The 19,001-nt window shown below is 40.7% G+C and overlaps 1 protein-coding gene across 1 annotated transcript in view; it reads right to left on the reverse strand.

Moving 5' to 3' along the window:
• Positions 1-1,513: 1,513 nt before the first annotated feature.
• The window catches only part of LOC306754488 (chemokine-like protein TAFA-2), a gene marked incomplete at both ends in the record, with an annotated part of 58,473 nt that continues 40,985 nt past the window's right edge, over positions 1,514-19,001 (reverse strand). The window contains 3 exons of the mRNA XM_079238507.1: positions 1,514-1,525; positions 5,667-5,791; positions 9,301-9,450. Coding sequence (XP_079094633.1) covers positions 1,514-1,525; positions 5,667-5,791; positions 9,301-9,450 — 287 coding nt within the window. The remainder of the gene's footprint in view (positions 1,526-5,666; positions 5,792-9,300; positions 9,451-19,001) is intronic.

A 19,001-nucleotide genomic window follows, 5' to 3' on the forward strand; every position in this document is an offset into this window, starting at 1 on the left:
ATTCGCTCACCAGCCCAGTTTTTTGTCCTCCAAGTCTTGGCTTATTCATGCAGCATGTAAATAGTATTTTTTATTTAATATTTTTCTTCTTTATCTGTTTGGAAATAAAAAAAATTTAAAAAAAAAAAAAAACCAAAACAAAAAAAAATAAACATTTGTCATCTCTGAACAAAGGCCAGCAAATATGGCATTCCCTTAACACTATAGAGCTGATTAATGAGTTGTCAGTCACACAACAAAGATAACCTCAAAGGGAAAACAGGAATTTCAGCTTCTCTATCACAAACAAAACATTTGTTCAGATCTACTAGCTTGCAGGGGAAAAGAAACATTATGAAATGAATGTATAAGTTAACAGCAAAGTAATTACCAGTTTCCAATGGCTTCCCTTGGAACCAATACAACAAACAGCAGTGGTAACAAATTTGTGGTTCTGAGTTCCCTGTTACTCCAGACTTTCTAGGGAAATTAAATCACACTGATGTTTTCAACAATGTATTCATTGTGAAGCAATTTCAATGCTTTGGTTCTGTTTGAGGCTGAAGTAAACTCCAGAGATGACTCTTTTCTTTTCAAAGGTTTTATTCATTTCATATAATACTGACACATGTACTCAATAGCGGTTAACAGGCGTTTTAAAAACACAGATATTAAAACCATTAGAGCATCGGTTTTCTTTTAGTCCCTTCAATTCCATGGAATATCTTTTTTTTTTTTACACGTTTAAATGTTTCAATATACCATAACATCTACTTGGTATTAGTCTAACGTCACCCCTGAAAGAATTTTGTCCTTTGTTAAAAAAAACAAAAGCAAAAAAGAAGACTGGCAAACCGTTTTCTGCATCATTTTAAAAATGGCATGTGGTGAGCCACAAATTGTTCGAGGAAAAATATTCTTATAGGAGGTGAGGTCTTTTAAAAAAAAGGAAAAAGAAATAATAGCTTGGATTTCAGATCTAAGAAACATTTTGACAGCGTTAAGGGGGATTATATGTGGCACAGGTAAATCTGAATGTCACCCAGACTACATGGGGTGAGCATCCTGGATCAGCTCCCTTTTTTTGTAGTAATGCTTGCAATACAGGAATCCAAAACCCAAAAAAAAAAAAAAGTCGCTAAAAATCTGAACTTATTTATTCCCAGAATACATATAGAACGCAACTCAGTCAGAAAAAAGGAGATGGAACATAACTTGTTTTCCTTTCATCTAATGAAGTGCTGTTTAGGTCATAGTTTGCTTTCATGTTTGTAGTAGCATTAAAGGATTGTGGGTGATGTAGTCCTCTACGGGAAAGACCCAGGAAAGTCAGCTGCGTTTATGGTGATGGCAAGCAGTGTTAGAGTCCTGTCTCCTCAGCCATCAGTTCGTAGTTATCCTCGGAAAAATGAAAGAAATATGAGTTCCTTAAAGAGATCCATCTGAGTGCATGTTCTCACAAGTGGATAGGTCCATTGTGCTGCGCAAGTATTTTCCCCACAACTCCCTATTACTTGTCTTGATGTGGGCAGGACTATCGGGTCACCTGGAACAGGAAGAGAAGAATGTGATCAAAACCCATAAAGAACCAGTCCCACTTAGAAATAATAATGAAAAAGGATTGAGTGCAGATCTAAACCTGGCATTGTGTTAATGAAAGGGTTTTAAATAATGCACTGTACTGCTGTGTTGGCTACTATTTGGAAATAATAGGCAGATAACCTTACTGGTGGAGCATTGACATCTTTGCTTACACAGTCTGACTCTACTGGCAGGAACTAAACAAGACAGCTTGATTCATGGCAACCAGCCCACAGTACCTGACTCTCATCATCTGGCCTGCCATGCCATTATGCCAATTTGTTGAGGTGGCCACTCTAATCACTTTGTCTCTTTATCTCATCAGCCCGACTTTCCATTTTCTTTGGTTTTACATTCTTGTTTGGATTAGTCCAAGCTATTTGGAGACAAACAGATGCACACTCCCGTATAGCTGTCAGTGCTGGAGAATTTAATGGACCAAACTCTCTGAGACCCATATGTTTTTCTTTGAATTACTCAGTGGTCTCCTCTCTTAGCCTCCACATGTGCTCCCTTGGCTCTTTCTTCTTGAGGGAGTTCCTTTTTTGTTCAAACCAGGCACCAGTTAACCGAGTGTGAAGACAATGTGTCTCTGTAAGAGCTCAGAGCAGCGTTTCCTCCAAGCTGGCAGCTGAAACTACACTGTATCTATTCTTGATGGCTTCAGGCTACCCTTCTTGGGCTTATTCCCATTGCCTTCAGGCACCCGCTCCTGTGCTTGATCAAAGAGTCTGCAGGCGTTTGTTGTCCAGCCAGTTCAATATGCACATGCACTATTGCATTTCTGTGTCTGCTCTGTTTTAGGATGCAAAGTCAAAGTCCCTTTAGGTACTCATCCCCTTGTCTGTTAGAACATGCCTGTAGGTGGCAGTTTCTGCGCCCAATTAGAGAGCACATTTAGGTAAAGTCTCACTTTACCAACCATATAAGAGCTACTTGATTTTCATTTCTACTGGCCGTTTTAAAGGTGTGTAAATGGCACATTTTCTTCTTATTACTGTATTTAAAAATAACTTCCCAACATTAAAGCCCACTCACATGGCTACGTGGAAGATGTCTCATTCATTTTTTAGATTTATCGTACTTGCTTAAATTCTGCTAAATCCAATGTTTTTTTCATTATTTGTACTTTTAAATTTGCTAAAAAGCTGCATGAATATAAGTTTTGATTTGTGTCATAATAACTGAACATCACTGCTTTAATATGAAAGTATAAAAAGAAAAAAGAGAAATGTAGGAAAAAAGGGACTGTGATGAAAATCCAAAGACAAAAATGTCAATCGGCGCTCATTTGATGAATGTTTTCTAGGCTAAACTGAATTGTTTTTTTGTTTTTCTTTTGGGGGGAGGGGGTTCCTTTTTTTTTTTTTTTTTTTTTTTTAGTATTGTTGCTTGAGATTTGTTGCAGTTCTCACACAATGAGTGAATAAGAACAGTCTTGCTCTAGAAATACTATTTTCTCCAACAACTTGTTTCCTCTGGGTGTTCTAAAAATAACCTTTTTCATTCTGTATTAAGCTACATAATTCTTATATCCTATATCAAATGCACCTTTTATTGTAAGTTTTATGTGACTTTGGCCCACTGGATGTTTTAAAAATGTTAACAAATAAAGTTGGATTGGATAAATTTTAACTGATGAAACACAATCATCAAGCTTGGCTGCAGACTAACTACAGTCAACCAACGGCTAATCGAGGAAAAAATTGTCAACACTGCTGATGTTTTGACCTCCTCATTCGGAGTTTTTTTATTGCCAATCTTGAGCTTGATTGTGTATGTTGTTCCATCACAGTCAAAGAGGAAAATTCTGCTTCTTCAACACTGAAATTTATCTCTCAAGTCAACAAAGCTTTTTACTGTAGTTATTATAGAAAAGGTCTCCTTTAGACATCCCACGTAGGTAGAAAGCACCTTCGTTGTGTATCACTGCCCTGTTTGTACGTGAGATATAAAGGGTCAAGGCTGATGCACAGTTAATAAACCGCTACTTTCACACACTCAGCTACAGCAGAACTGAAGCACATCTACAATGCTGAAACCTTGTCAGTTGTCTGTTAATGTGACTCTTTGTGCATTACACACTTGCCTTGCAATTTAGGACAGCTGGGAGGCTTGGCACCGTGACTATGTCTGTCTGCTCATCCATATGATATTATTTGGCATTGATCGAGCTGTCTACTGTCCCCTCCCTCTCTCCTCCCTCTGCCCTCCTTCTCTCCTCCTTTCTTCTGCTTTCAGCCAGGGACAGAAAGCGGGTCCAAGTCCTCTCTCTGCTTTTTAGCTGTTTCTTCTCAGCTGCACAGTTCCAATAAGCTAATTGCCGAGTATCTTCTAAAAATTCTTTCATCCACTTTCCACATTACATTTTTCTCTCATCCTTCACCACATGCCTCTTTCATCCTCTCTGCTGTTCCATCTGTCTCCTCCACTCTTATCCTTTTTCTCTCGCTTGCCCCATCGTCAATTTCAATTTACGAGCAGGTCTTAATGGGACTATAAGAGAATGTTCAATGCTATTGATCTGGATGCCTGTGCATCTTGACCTCAATGTACAACACCAGAGGAAAAAAAAAAAAATCATTCTTTTTATCATCGGGCAAATGCATCAGTGTACACTCTCAAATGATGTCGACACAAACACAAAACAGACACACAAGCACACACACAGATCATTGATCAAAGATCTGAATGCAAGAGACAGCAAATATTTGTGCTCTTTTAAGCTACGACAGAGTCAATGATAAAGCGATGCCTGCTTGCAACTGCCCTGCTTTGATCTGGTGCAGGAAATTATAAATGCACACTTAATGCATGAGATCCAATATGAGAAGCAATTTCCAAACGACACTCATATTTATAAAATACATCAACCCCATATCTGAACAATGCCTATGTGCCTCTTTCTGAAATTATGATAATTTAGTTTCCATTTGTCCATGTATCTCTGATAGGGTTCATCTGGAAAAGTTCAATTCTGGTACACTTCTGAGCAGCATTACATTTGAGTTTGGGCGGATGCAGCAGAAAAGTATTTTAGGATGAAAATGAAAGGAGTGGTTGTTGAGGAGGAAGTATGGCTTGCGGGGTACAATCCACTTTGCTAGGTGAGAGGTTGAGCACAAGGAAACATATGGATGGCATTCTTAATCAGGCCAGCTAACAGAACACTCTTAGAGTGTTTTAGAAAAAGTCTTGAGTCAGAAAGAAAGAGCAGCACAAGTGTCTTAAGGCCTCTTCATCACTTCGCTTTACTCATGGAGATGCTCTCCTGATGCTCTCTTCTGGCCACGCCTTCAATCAATTATTTAGGCAGAAAACAAAGGTCTGCACCTTTCCATGAATAATGGAGGATGAGAAGGCAGAGAGAAGGATGGAGGATGGAAAGAGAAGCACACTGTGACAGGAGGTGAGTATTGCACAAATTTTCCTCTTATGACAGACAGCTATAAGAGTCTGCTCAGGTCAAGCCACTGAAGAGACGCCAACAGGTGGAGATGGAGGTTGAGCAGAGAGATATGTAACAGTATGTAACAGACAGAACAGAGAAATCCAGGCCAAAGACTTATCACATACTGCACAAACTGTGTTATGGAAGAATCGGAGCATAACAACTATTTGAGGACATTTACCACTCTGGTGTATCCAATGTGACGAGTTCCTTTTGCATCGAGTCAGATGGCATGCCAGAGAGGCGCAGGGAAACGAGGCAAGTGAGAGTGATGGGAATTGTGATATTCATGTTCAGTAAGTGTGTGCGTTTGTGTAAGTGCATGTGTGTGGTGTGTTTCTGTGTGTGAGGGAGAGTGTGTGTTATTTTGCCTTGTTCCTGTTGGCCTTATTTTTCTGCAAAGAATGTTTGATGTTTGATCCAAGATGGAGAGAGTAAAGAGGAAAAAAAGTGGATGATAAAAGAACATGTTGAAAGAAAAGTGAAAGAAGTAGGCTATACAGTAAAGATAATGAAGACAGAAAGAGTGTGAGAGAGGAGAGGAGTGTGCACCAGCATGTCTGTCTGTGGTGGGTCAGGCCATGTGTGCGTGCGTGCATGTTTGCATTTAAAGAATCCTGAAAGTGTGAAGGAGAAAAACTGAATCTTCACCAACCTTTGTGGTTTTGACTTTGTTGCCTGTGCTGCAGCTCCAACCCGTTAGATCTGGCAGAACCTTGCACTCCTCGCCTTCCATACATGGCTGCATCTGACACCACCACTTCTGGGCTACAATGGAGGCTACAGGAAGAGTGGGAGAGAGTTGTGGATTTGTATCACTAGCTGTTAGTGTGTTTTCAGTTATGTGCCTCATCTGAGTTTCTAGACTGTGAACTTGTGAATTTGGACACTAAAATCTCCCAAGCCACAATTTTCCTCTAATCTCCACATGAACAAAGAGTTTCCAGAAGACAAATGTACATTCCAGTATGGTTTTGTGGATAACGGGAGTGTTGCTAGTGAAAAAAGACAGTTATTTTGACTTATATTTCATGTGGAAGTGGTCATATTAAGATTCTGTAGGTTAGTCCCCTGAAGAAAGAAAATTAATACAGTAAAAAAACGGAATATTTAGTTTTATGTATTAATTTAAGAAATGCCACTGTTACTTCATCGCACAGCACAGATCTAATTATTAATGTGCCATATTTTTTTTATCCCCTCAATTTCAAGCTGAAGTTGCATGTTTTATAATTGGCATGGACAAAATTTAAATGTTCATAAAGGTCTGTGCCCACAAAAGCAAACCCGCATGAAGTTGCAGGCTTCGTGATTATAATGACCCCAAAAAATCTTGGCCAAAATAAAAAATAATTCATTACTTTTACTGGCTGTGTGTCTGTGACATCGGGACAATGCTATGCTCGGTGCACAACAAGACAGTTGATACTGGTTGGTCATGACACATACCTGTTATATCTGTGTTAACTTCAATAATTCTGTTGGGACTTCTACATATCAGTTTAACTAATAATAAATTCCTTCAAACTTGCTTTTCTTCTGATGTGTTGTATTATGAGTGAACGTAATAAGCCACAACATCATTGAAAAGAACAGGCGAGTACCATTGTAGAGGAATTATATCATAGCATTTCTCAGTAAGTTTCAGTACAGCAAGCAACACAATATGATCAATACACACAATACAATACACAATAAGATCCACGAAGCAGCAAACAATAGACACAGAGACTGCAGTCTTTAACTTCAAGGTGCATTATTTTTACAGTTGCAGGAAAGGGATTTGTTGAAAGTATCATGGTTTTTCCCAGTCGTCCCTGAAGGCAACCTCCTGTGCTGATGAGCTGATGACTACCACCTGTGCCTCCTTCTATTTAAGCAGCGGGCCCAGGATTGTTGATTGCCAGATCGTCAGATTCTCTCTGTTTGCTTCCAGCCTTCTGTGAACCCAAGATTACCCTGTATTCCTGCCCTGTTCCCCCTTCTCCTGAGAACCTGCCTGCCCAGAGTTTTTCCCTTGCCTCTTCCCCTCAGATTACTACTCGGTGTATGGACCTTGGACTGGACATTGGACTTGGATTTTGGATTCTGGACAAATCCCCAATAACCTCAGGTGAGAGGAACTTCCTTTCTTCCTTCTTGGGCATTTTTTCCTGGAGTTGGATTCTCCCTGTGTGCCGTCTTTCACTAACCCCCCTGTCATCACCAGAAGGACACAGTTGGGGTACTCAAGGAGGACTTCAAGCCGTCCTTGCCGTAGCCTCCTGCTTCCTTGTCCCCTGTTATTTTCAATAAAATCTGTAACCAGTCCTGAGGTCTTCGGTGTCCTTTGGGTCTCATCTCCTGTGCCGTTACAGAAAATGCCTCAAATTACAACACAATTATTTAAATGGTCATAATGTAAGTCCTTAAATGTTTAAAAAAAGATTTTCTCATACTATATATTGCAAAGGAACACATTTTCTCCCTCTGTATTTAAAAGTTTCATTTTCTGTATCTCTGAGGTTTGGCCTTCCCGACCCACTGACTAATATACATGCATTAAATAAAAATAGTGGAGTTGGAAATAATTCATGGAATATTTAAAAAAAAAAAAAAAAAAACAAAAACAAAACACATCCATTTAGCAGTAATTTCATCTCATAATTCTGCATTGATAGGGGCATGTCCTTTTGACTGACAGGTATCTGATCTAGCGACATGAAGGAACAGTGTAGCACCACCACAAGTTTTAGTTGGCTAACAGTGTGCCTTAGCTTTAGCCCACCTACCTCAGTTAGCTGGTTAGCTACCGTTTGGGCAGATTAAAACGATTAGATGGTGTTTTTTCAGTCCTGTCCGTTCCACAGGCGACTAAATATTTTCAGTAGTGTGTTAGAGGATTTAATTGGGTGAAATCAGGCTGTGAAGGGGATTTTAAGTACTATGGCAAAAGAAATGCTCGTGGAAATCATGTCATACCCTTTTAATATATTTCTAAGCAAGTGCAGTGGATCTTGAAATGGAAACCATAACAAGTAGAATGAGTGTAATCTATGCAGCAAGGACAAATATTTGATATCTTAATGAGGAAAAAATGTAAATAACACAGTTGTGGAGTAAAATGAATAACATGTCCATATCAAGTCAGAATACAATATTTTGTGGCAGTTGTAGTTTTCATTCAATAAAATTATAACTGAAGTTTGACGCACATTTTGAAAACATAAGTATCTGTCATGCCCTGCCTTTTTTACTTCACCTGCACTTTCTGGTCACTCGGCTTATACTCCCTAACTGCAGCTGCACCCGACGACAAGATTGGCACACACCTTTCCCCAATCATTACCATCACTATAAAGCCAGGTTTCTCTAGCTGTGGAGTTACAGATCTATCATCAAGCTAAGTCATTCTCTGCAGACCCAGCATTTGAACCAGATGTTTTTTCCTCAAAACATGATTGTGTCAGTATCTTGTGTGACTCCATTTTTTTTGTGTTACAGTATTTTTCCTTTGACTGTGATGTTTGTAATTCCATTAAAATCATTACATTATGTGCAGGGTCTTTGTCTAAAAACAAAACCGGGCAGCTGGAGTTACAAAAATCAACACTGGATGCTGGATTATTGTTGACTCCACTCTGTAACTCAACTGCCAATACACACATGACATCCATAAATAGGCTGTTCCTAATGCAGTGTAAATGTCAGCCAGCACTGTATATATTTAATATTTCTTTCAGCCGTAATGCAAACACAGCCTTCGTGCTTTGTCAGATATAACTGAACAAGCACCCTGTTCTATCATTACTCACAGAAAATGTAAGGAGTGTGTAAAAGCATAAAAAAAAAAAAAAAAAATCAATGCTCTGGTCAAAGCAGGTGTTTGTCCGGCAGCGGTAATAAGTTCATGTACATACACTACTCACAAAAGTGAGGGATATTCAACTTTTGGATGAAATTTACAGAAAATGAAAAGAGTTGATATTACACTACCATTAAATCATGAATGTAGGATGTTTAACGAGAAACATGTGATGGTAATTTAAATAATTTACCTGAAACAAAATGTAACAATAGTGAGAGGTATACCTCAACATAAAATGTTTTGGGGGGGTGGGGGTTGATCAATCAACTTGTTAGAAAACAGAATGCTATGAAATAGAGAAAAGTTGTGCATTAAAAGGGTAGTTTTAGAGAGGGTCAAATTAAATTTACTTGTAAAATGAAGGATTTAGGTTCATTCTGACACCATTTAAAAAGTCAAATATCCAGAACTTCTTGTCAGTAAATTATACAAAAATACATACCATCAACACAGGAAGGCATTGCCCGTGTGGTCCCTGCAACTTGACCGGGGAAGCAGGAACATTTGACAGTCTGAGATCGCTCCTCAATCTTGTTCTTGTTGCAGCAGCGATGAGCAGCAATCACTTCACACGTTCCTGCCTTCACATGCACTGTGAAAGAAACAGACACAATACTAAGTCTACGAAGAAATTGTTTCCCTTAAAATCCTTCTCTGTCTCTCTCATGCTATGTATACATATGTGTGTATGTATATATATATATGTGTGTGTATATATATATACATATATATATATATATATATATATGTGTGTATGTATGTATAGGACTGAAAAGCTCTTATTTGCCAGTTTTTTTTCAAAAGGCAAAGATTATTACCACAGCTGCAACAGCAAAAGAACAAGCCCCTCCCCCAAGAAATTTAAAATCATTTCTAAAACAAACTTGGAGGCAATGGAGTGACTCCAGCACAGGATTTATGTGTTCGGGTCTGGATGTGCCCATTAAAAATCAGGCAGCAGTGTTGTGCACAAGCTGCAAACACGAGATTGGAGACTGGTCGAGGCCAACGTAAAGGGCATTACAGTAGTCCAGTCTTGAATTAATAAAAGCATGGCTTGCCAACTCAAAATCCTGCCAATCGAGAAAAAGCTTCACTTTGCCTCCCCCAAAAGAAGCTTGTTCTAACTACAGAAATAATCTGTTTTCAAAATTTCAGGCCAAACGTCACATTAAGATTTTTAACGTGATTTAAAAAAGGGGACCAGAGTACTACCATTTGTTGTGAAAACATTTCACACAGGTGAGATGCCAACCAAGATGCATTAAGTTTCGTTGTCATTTAAGTGCATAATGCTCTGTGCCAACCACTGCTTTATGTCCTGTATGCAATTCAGTTGCTTATCAAGTGCAGTGTTCTTATTTGGTCTCATGGGTAAGAATATCCGCAAATCATCGGCATACAACTGAAAAGACAGATTATGCGTTCATATGATTGATCCCAGAAGAAGCATATACAACGAAAAGAGAATAGGACTGAAAATATACCCCTGTGGCACCCCACAAAAGGATAAATAAGAAGAGCAGATTTCACCAAACATTATCGAAAAGCTCTTATTTGCCTAGTACAACCTAAACAACTGGTGGTGGTGGTGGTGCCATGGTGTCAACTGCAATGGTGACAATGAACATACACAAAAGGAAAGACACATACTGCAGACCTCATACATGATGAGACCTCATACATTTCAGACGAAACCAACCAACGGCCATCTGGCTCATCAGCGAACACATGTTTCTTTTGCATCTATAGTGTATGGGCACACAGTCACGCTTGGCTGTCTCTGAAGACTAGACAAGGACCTAGTTCTTCAAGTTGGTTTGGTAACCACAAATAAAAGCTTTAAACATTTGAAACTAGCAATTTGCCAGTTCCAGAAAAATGAATAACATCATATTCTCCCTTTAGCATGGAGATAAGCACAATATGCCTATAGGACTAAATATATCCACTCAGTGCTAAAATTTCTCACAGCATAAAATTAAAAAAGAACAAATGAATTTCAGCAAAAAGCCACATAAAAGTCATTTACATGTTACATTTGCATGTTTTTTTATACTTTATGCATAAAGTGATGTTTGCACAAACAAAACTATAAATGTCAAACTGCACATCTAACTTTCAAACACACACACACACACACACACATGCAGAGGCTCAGGATATACAACAAAGTTGCACTACAATACGCTGCTTTGTTTTGTGCAACATTCCTACAGCGTTTTGGCAATCCAAACAAAGGGTGGACGTGGAAAGCCTCTTCACTTTGTCTGTAGCTGCTACTTTGTGTGCATATTTATGTACATATACACACACATTTCAAACAGGCTGCCGTGTGGTTAATTAACAAGTCCACCCCAAGCACAGAAGTCCCGTGAGTCAGCCATGAGAGAGGGAACAAAGAAACCACTCTACATTTGAAGATTTGTGATGGCAACATATGCCCCTTTCATACCAGCCTTTCATCAAATACATAAAATGTCAAGGACAAACAATAAGCCTTGACAGGAGCTTTGTGTACAAGTAAACAGTGTGTGTGGATGGCTGTATGCGTGTGTGTGTGTGTGTATGTTCTTAGTGTCATTGCACTTATGTGCAATTGATTACATGGGATGGATAAGCTATACTGTCCAACTAATTGGTTACATGTTTGAAGATGCTTATACATTATATTTATGCATGTTTGTAAAACACACACCAACATGTTCAGTCTTCTTGCAGTTAAAGCCAAAGTCTGCATTGTGTGTGTGTGTTGGAGTGTGTGTTGGCTTTTCAAACAGTTGTTGGAAGTTACTGTTATTTCCATTACAAAGAGAGCACCCACGAAACAACAAAGGGTGCACAGTGCATGGCAATAAAAACTAAAAGCAGAAAACAATGATTTTACTCCGTCTAAAAAGTATTTAAACATGAAGCTTGCTGAATTGAAAGGCCCAGTATGAATATATTACGCAGGCTAACAAAGATTTGTAAAGTTTATTAATTTGTACTGTTAATGAGAAAAAGACAAAGAGGCAATCCTGCCAAGCTCAGTCCAATTAAAACCTCAAACTGTTTCTGTCTCACATCATTCTGGATGATTCTTTCTTTGTTCCCCCAGCAGTGGGGCCACAGGACACCACTAATGGTTGATTAATTTGCCCATCCTGCTGTCTATAAAGTCAATACTTTGGACCAAATACTACTTTATATTTGACTGAACAGATGGCTTTAAAAGATAGACACCCACATACATTTGAGAGACTGAATTTGTACCATAGATTTCACAATATTGTCAGCAGAGGACAAGATGGTCTTGTGTTTTAAGCATGGAGCCTTTTAAATTGCAGCAGGTTTTGATCAAATGTTGAACATTGTGTTGTACGGGCAAAATGCTGAAAAATGGAGATTAAAGCTCTTTAGAGAAGACAGTTCTTACTGAGTTTGGTGGCGCTTGGTCTTCTCTCTACTGATGTTGTGAAAACCTTTTTTTGGGTAAATTCTTTTTTTCTGAACACAAGATAAATAGGGATAATTTTGCCTTCTGGTTTACACATTTTGAAAAGCTCCCCTGAGTATGAACAAAATATATGGTGCAGGCCCTGTGACATTTATTTCTTTGTGTGTGTTTCTTTTTTTTAGGTAAATATTTTTTCTTGTCATTTTCTATACAACTTTAGTGAGCATAAAACTGCTGTGAGCAAGTTGGAACACATGATGTACTGCTGGAAAGGCAGGAAATATGCCAGTAATTAATTTCATGAAACAATCACCACAGCAGGTATAATAAATTGTGACACTAATCTAACAGCAAATCATACAAGTCAGGAACAGCATCTATTTGCTGTAGTTGTCCACTGATTGTATATTAATATCACTCAACAAGAATACAAGGAATCCATTTCAGGAAAAAAAATAGTTTTCTTATGTATTTTTTTCTTAAAGTTTCTTTTAAACTGTTTATGTTGAAAAAGCAGAAACAGGAAAACCTTCACTTTAAATGGGTGCTATCATGGTATTTGGAGGTTTCTAAGCTTTCTACAGTGTTACAGGGTTGAATCCTCATCAGACATGTGAACGACACTGTTTTTTATCACCTAAACACATGTTTGAGTTTGAGTTTGAGTTCCAGCACTCTCTCCATTCGGTTTCCATGGCGGTGAAACACACGTCGTTTCAGAGAGTTTTTTCTACTTGGAAATCCTTGTGACGTCCCGGGGGATCAGGTTCGGTGATTGGTTACCTTCTACTGGTTAACAAGGGCATGTACAAATACATCAGGCGGGTGGAAAACGTGGGATAAAGTTATTTCCAACGATGGCTGATGAGTTTACCAAAGAGAGACATCCTGCTGCATTCGTTGCTGTGGGTTGCTGTTTTCCACTTTGTTTTCAGGGTCTGATTCAGGTTCCAACATGTAGGGCTGTATGCTGTGTGTTGACATTGTATTTTGTGTTTTTATTGAGTTCATATGAGCCTAATCCTTCTGTTTATGAGATGTTATAATGACGGCTAAAGCAGGTGCGGTGCACGCTTCCGATGTAGTGCAGTGGCGGGAGGCGGGGCTTAATGCGGAAGGGTCTCAATCCACTCGTTTTGCCCACAGGCTGATCTGACAGCCTACGGAGAGGGTCGGTCTGAACTAAATAAAGCAATTTGTGACAATAACTCGATCAATCCCAGCCCTTCTGGTCTCAGAAATAAAAAAAAAATTAGCCATAAATGCACATAATAGGTCCACTTTAAGGGAAGTGAGAGAGAACCAGGCATCTGTATGTGTGCAGCTTATAACTCCAACTTTAACTTTAAATGAAGCCTAAAAGCTTTGCTTTTAATACTAAAATTGGTGGAAGCTAATGGCTAACTGGCTACAAAACCAATCTTGACAATAAGTGCCCGCTTGCTATCTTTCATGTATAAACTTGTGGCTTGTTCATGCTTTGTAGACTTATTAGTCCAGCTTTTACCAAACTGGTTCAGAAAGATTTAGGATTATCAGCCAATCCCCGGCTTGTCCTGGTCCTTGGGGGGCCCTGGGAGTAGGGGGCATGCCCAGTGCCGCGGGCGGCTCACCTTCTGGAGGAAAGCTCACTTTGCTCACTTTCTCCAGACTTAAATCCCTCAACCCCTCTTCCTCCCCGCTCCCCATCACACACAGGCAGGGTATTGGGAGGTGTGCACGTGGCGCTGGGTGGTGAGAAAGGCCATCAAGGTGGTCTTGATCGCTGCACCCAGCCTCGGCTCACCTCCCAGTTTTAATTACACTTAGACACCAAACACCAAAACACTGACGACTCACATGATTAGGGGAAGAGCATGCGGCGTATGGTGGGCGGGGCTGCTTAGGTGGTCCCTCTCCCAACACCGCGTGGCACTTCCCTCAATTTTAATTGCAAATAATACATACTTCACAATCAGTCATAAGCGGGGGGGAGGCAGGGACGATAGGGTCTTCTCATGCCCTGCTCTCGGGGCTTTACTGGGGGGGGGTACGGGTGGGGGAAGAGTGCCGTCCATTAGGCCTAAGTCTGGGCTGGCCTGGCTGTAGGAGGGTTGTCGCCGGCCCTGGGGGGTGCTGGGTCGGCTGCATCTGTGGGTGGTGGGGGGGACGCTGGAGTGGTGGGCGGTAATTATGGGGCCCTGATCGGGGCCATCCTGTCCTCTGCCCCCTCTGAGGTATCTCACATGGGACATGATGGAGGGGTGAGGTGAGGATGTGTGGGAGTGGGTGTATGGGGTTACAGATGGATGTGGGATGGCTGGGGGGGGATTAGGGTTGGGGATATAGGTGGGTAGGGATAGGGATGTGTGAGGATGAGTAGATGTGTGTGTGGAGGGGTATGTTGGCGTGTGGGTTGTATTGGGGTGTGCCTGTGTTGGAGGAGTGAGGATATGTGTGTGTGTGTGTGTGTGTGTGTATGGGGGGGTGTATATGCGGAATGGGATGTGTGAGTGAGGGTGAAGTTTGGAGGGGGGCTATGGGTGGTGGAGGGGTATTTGGTGGGGCATGTGTGGTTGGGTAGAAGTAGAGGGATGGGGTGGCAGGGTGTGAGCGTGTGTGTGGGGGGGGGGGCTATTGGGGTTCGTGTGACTTGGTATGGGTGAGTGAGTAGAGGTGGGGTGGGGTTGTATATGTGATGGATGATGTGCATGGATTGCAGAGGGTTGTGTGGATGGGGGTTGAGAGGGGAGTGCGTGTTTGGGGGGGGGGGGGTATGCATGTATATGTGTGAGGCGAGTGCGTGTTGGGGGGGGGGGGGGGGGTATGCATGTATATGTGTGTGTGGTTTGGTGGTGTGGGGGTGGTGTCCTGTACCCGGGGGCGCAGCTGGTGCGCTGGGGTGCGACCTGGCTGCCGCTGGGTGGCGGTCTGGGGATCCTGGTCCTCCGTCGGTGTGGGCTGTGCCCTCTGCCTGCGGGGGCGGGGGGCTGCTCACGGGCTCTTGGGGCCCTGGGGCCTGCGCTCTGTCTGCCCTAGGTGGCCGGTGCCCGGCGGGATCGGCCCTTGCCGGCCTGGGCCTGCTGGGGCCTGTTCCCCCTGACTGCGGGGGACTCTGGTTGGGCACCTCCTTCGCCACCTCCTGGGCAGATGCATGGCTGGCTCTGGAGTGGGGGGGTTGGGATCTGTACCTGGGGGTGACTGTCGGTTACCCAGGTCTCTGGGTTCTCCTGGCCTTCCTCTAGCTGTAGGCGGGCGGGGTCACATTGGCATGATCACTCTTCTCTAAACACGTTCCACTCTGAATGTTCTGCATGAATGTTCTGCATGTGTCACAGTCACTGAGTCATCCAGCAAGTTTATTCACTAACAGCAGGTACCTCTCTTTCTGTCTTTTTGACTTAACTTGCTAGTTTCTGGTCCTCATGATTGTCAACGGTTTTGTTCTCCACGAATCTAGAGTTGGCTTGTGTGAGTGTATATATTTATGTGTGTGGGTGGGTATGTGTGTGTACTTATGTGTATGTGTATGTGTATGTATGTATGTGTATGGATATGTATATATGTATGCATATGTGTGAGTGTATGTGTATGTATGTATATGTATGTGTATGTATGTGAGTATGTATATGTGTATATATGTATATATATATATATATATATATATATATATATATATATATATATATATATGTGTGTATGTATGTGTATATGTATGTATGTATATCTATCTTTATGTATGCATGTATGTGTACATGTGTGTGTATGCATGTGTATGTATGTGTATATGTATGTATGTATGTATATATGTATATATATATATAATGTATGTGCGAGTGTATATACATATATATGTAGGTGGGTATGTATGTGCATATACATGTATGCATTGATCTCTTTCTTTTGTTTTTTTTTTTTTGTTTTTTTATGTTCTCTTTTCTGTTCTCTTTCTGCCCCTTTCCTGTCCTTTCCGGTCGGGTCCAGCAGCATAAACTCTGTAATGCAAGCTATTATCCAAAACAAATTGAAAAATAAAATAAGAATCAAGAAATACAAGGGGATCATTACATCTACAAAAGTTCCCCTTGGCAAAATAAATTTGCTCAGCAGAACACAGCATCCAGAACATCAGTTTGCTTGCTTAAATGCTGGACAAGACAAAAAAAAAAAAAAAAAGGATTATCAGCCAATAAGAATGGACTTTCATGAAATTTTCCAAAAGGCAACCAAAATGTTGTACTCTGTGATGATGCTACACATTGGTTGGTTCAAAGCTTGTTCAAACTGAGAGTTTCATCAAAAAGAGGACACAAAAACCACATAATATAAATAAGTAAAATGTGCAGATTTCATCCATGCACTGGCCTGTCCTCAGGAGTTTACCACATAGTTTCAATCTGTTGTAAAGATGTCAATTCTGAGTTCTGTCTTTTCACAGCAGAGCAAAGCAAAATTACCAACAACAGCACTGACACAGCCAAGAACATTCCACACATCAAATGGTTCGACATTTGTCTCAGACTGCCCTTAACGGTCTGTAGAGACAACTGGCATTTTAAAAATGGCAGCACAATGCATGTACATAAAGCTCTGATTCAAAGTATCTGGAGAACCACTTTTATCTGACTTGATAAAGAAAAAAGCCAGTGATGTCCTGACACTTTCATGCTGGATGTGAATAATATAAACTAAAATACTTTCTTCTAATACCATGGGGGACCATTGTTGTTGTAGTTTTTTTTTTTGTGTTAAAATAAAAACAATAATCATCAATCAGAAGAAGATATTGTATTATTCCAGAGGGTGTTGGCAGGAATGACTGCTGGTACCTTTCATTGCATTGGACATAACGAAGCACACTGTTGTTTCTTTGTTGTGTTGTGCAGAAGATATGTGGAATCGGCCATTATTTGCAGTGGTTTGTGTTGCGCAGCATTCTTTTCGATAAACTCCAGCGGCTTCAGAGTTATTCCTAGCACAGAGCCGGCCATTCTGGTAAGTTTATTCAAGTCTCCTTACGCCTCTGGTTGTGAAGCTGCTGCTCCAGCAGAAGGCTGCAAAGCTGAACTTTCCACACCAGACTCACAGGAGATAGGGCTGGGCGATTAATTGAATTTTAATCTCAATCATGATCTGGGTTTACAGTCTGCTGTCTTCAGTTTCTAATAGAGCGTCTCTGGCATTGCAGCACTGTGCTGTAAACTCCTCCCACAGCCGCTTTGGTTTCATTCAGACACTGTTCTCGCTAAATTTGGCGACTTTTTTTGTTAAAAGCGACTAGCTACAAATCTAGCAACTTTTACTGGAGTTATTGGAGACTTTGCTTGTGTTTTGGCAACTGACTTGAAGCCACATATTGTTCTGCAGTTACTATAAGAAACAAGCAGCGAGAGTGTCTCCCGTCCTAAAGCTCTCCCAGGCGGCCAGTCCCTGTCGGCTCCAGCTGCAGGTTAATGTAGAATAACTGCAGTAGGTTGTGGAAGTTCACAACAAGTGAACTTTATACCATTGCCAGTGAGAACTGGCAGCATTATTTTCGTATAAACACACATGTACTTCGGCGAGTTAAACACTGTAATATCCCTCCGTTATGGGGCGTTACCATAGCAACGCGTTAATCAGTTGGTTCAGATCCGCTGTCATTTAACAGGTGAATGAGGAAAACGGACTGTTGCCTGACAGCGGTTGTTTGGCATAAAATGTACATCGAAGCCAACGTAAAATAGTGCCTGTATAAGTGGTAAAAGCGGATTAAACAACACGGAACCGAGCATCAGACGGTTATAATGTGCGACACGGAGTTGAGAACAACACAACGCGCAGCGTTGTTTAAAAATAATATCTCGGTTGTATAATTGTGTTATACAACCGAGATATTAATTTCAGTCAAAATAATCGTGATTAGAATTTTTGTCACAATTGAGCAGCCCTCACAGGAGATATCCAACGTTTTGGTGCAGACGTTGAATGATCTGAGCTTCCTTAAGAAGTAGAGTCTCTGTCCTTCAGTGTAGATCTAGTTTAGTGTGTTTTCTGGCTGAACTCAGAGGTACTTGTGTTCCTCCACCTCCTCTCCCAGGATGTAAACAGTGTTTTGTTTACTCCTGTTACTCTCGTCAACATTTCTTTTATTTTGTTTGTATTCAAGGTGAGGTCATTGTTTCTGCACCGCTTCACAAACCAACTTATCAGTTCTTTGTTCTCAGTTTGTTGTCCATCGCTGATACACTCCGCAACTGCAGAGTCATCAGAGTATTTTAGTAGATGACCGGAGTCAGGGTTGTATTGGACGTACAGCGTGAAGACAAATAGTGAGAGAGCCGTCCCTTGTGTTGCTCCAGGGCTGCTGACCACCATCTCAGACACATAATCTTTCCGTCTCACAAACTGTGGTCAGCTTGTTAGGTAGTCATAAATCCAAGTGGTTGTGGAGGTATCTCACTGGGATTTATGGAGCTTCTCACTTGTTAGAGCATCATATTACTTCCCATGATGGAAATGAAAAAAATTGTTAAGTTTATTTCACTTCTGCAATCTGCGTTCATGCAAATCAAGGTGATGTAATTAAGTCTGAAATATGGCAAAGCAGGCAACCCAAACTGAGTCTTTCAACTCATTTACTGGCAACTTATTTTATGAAATATTAAACCTTTTGTCGTAATCCAAGATGCTTGGCTATGTCCTGAAATGAACAAAAAACAAAAACAAAAAAAAATACACAAACT

Source organism: Telmatherina bonti (assembly GCF_933228915.1).
Source record: "Telmatherina bonti genome assembly, chromosome: 4".
Taxonomy (NCBI): Eukaryota; Metazoa; Chordata; class Actinopteri; order Atheriniformes; family Telmatherinidae; genus Telmatherina; species Telmatherina bonti.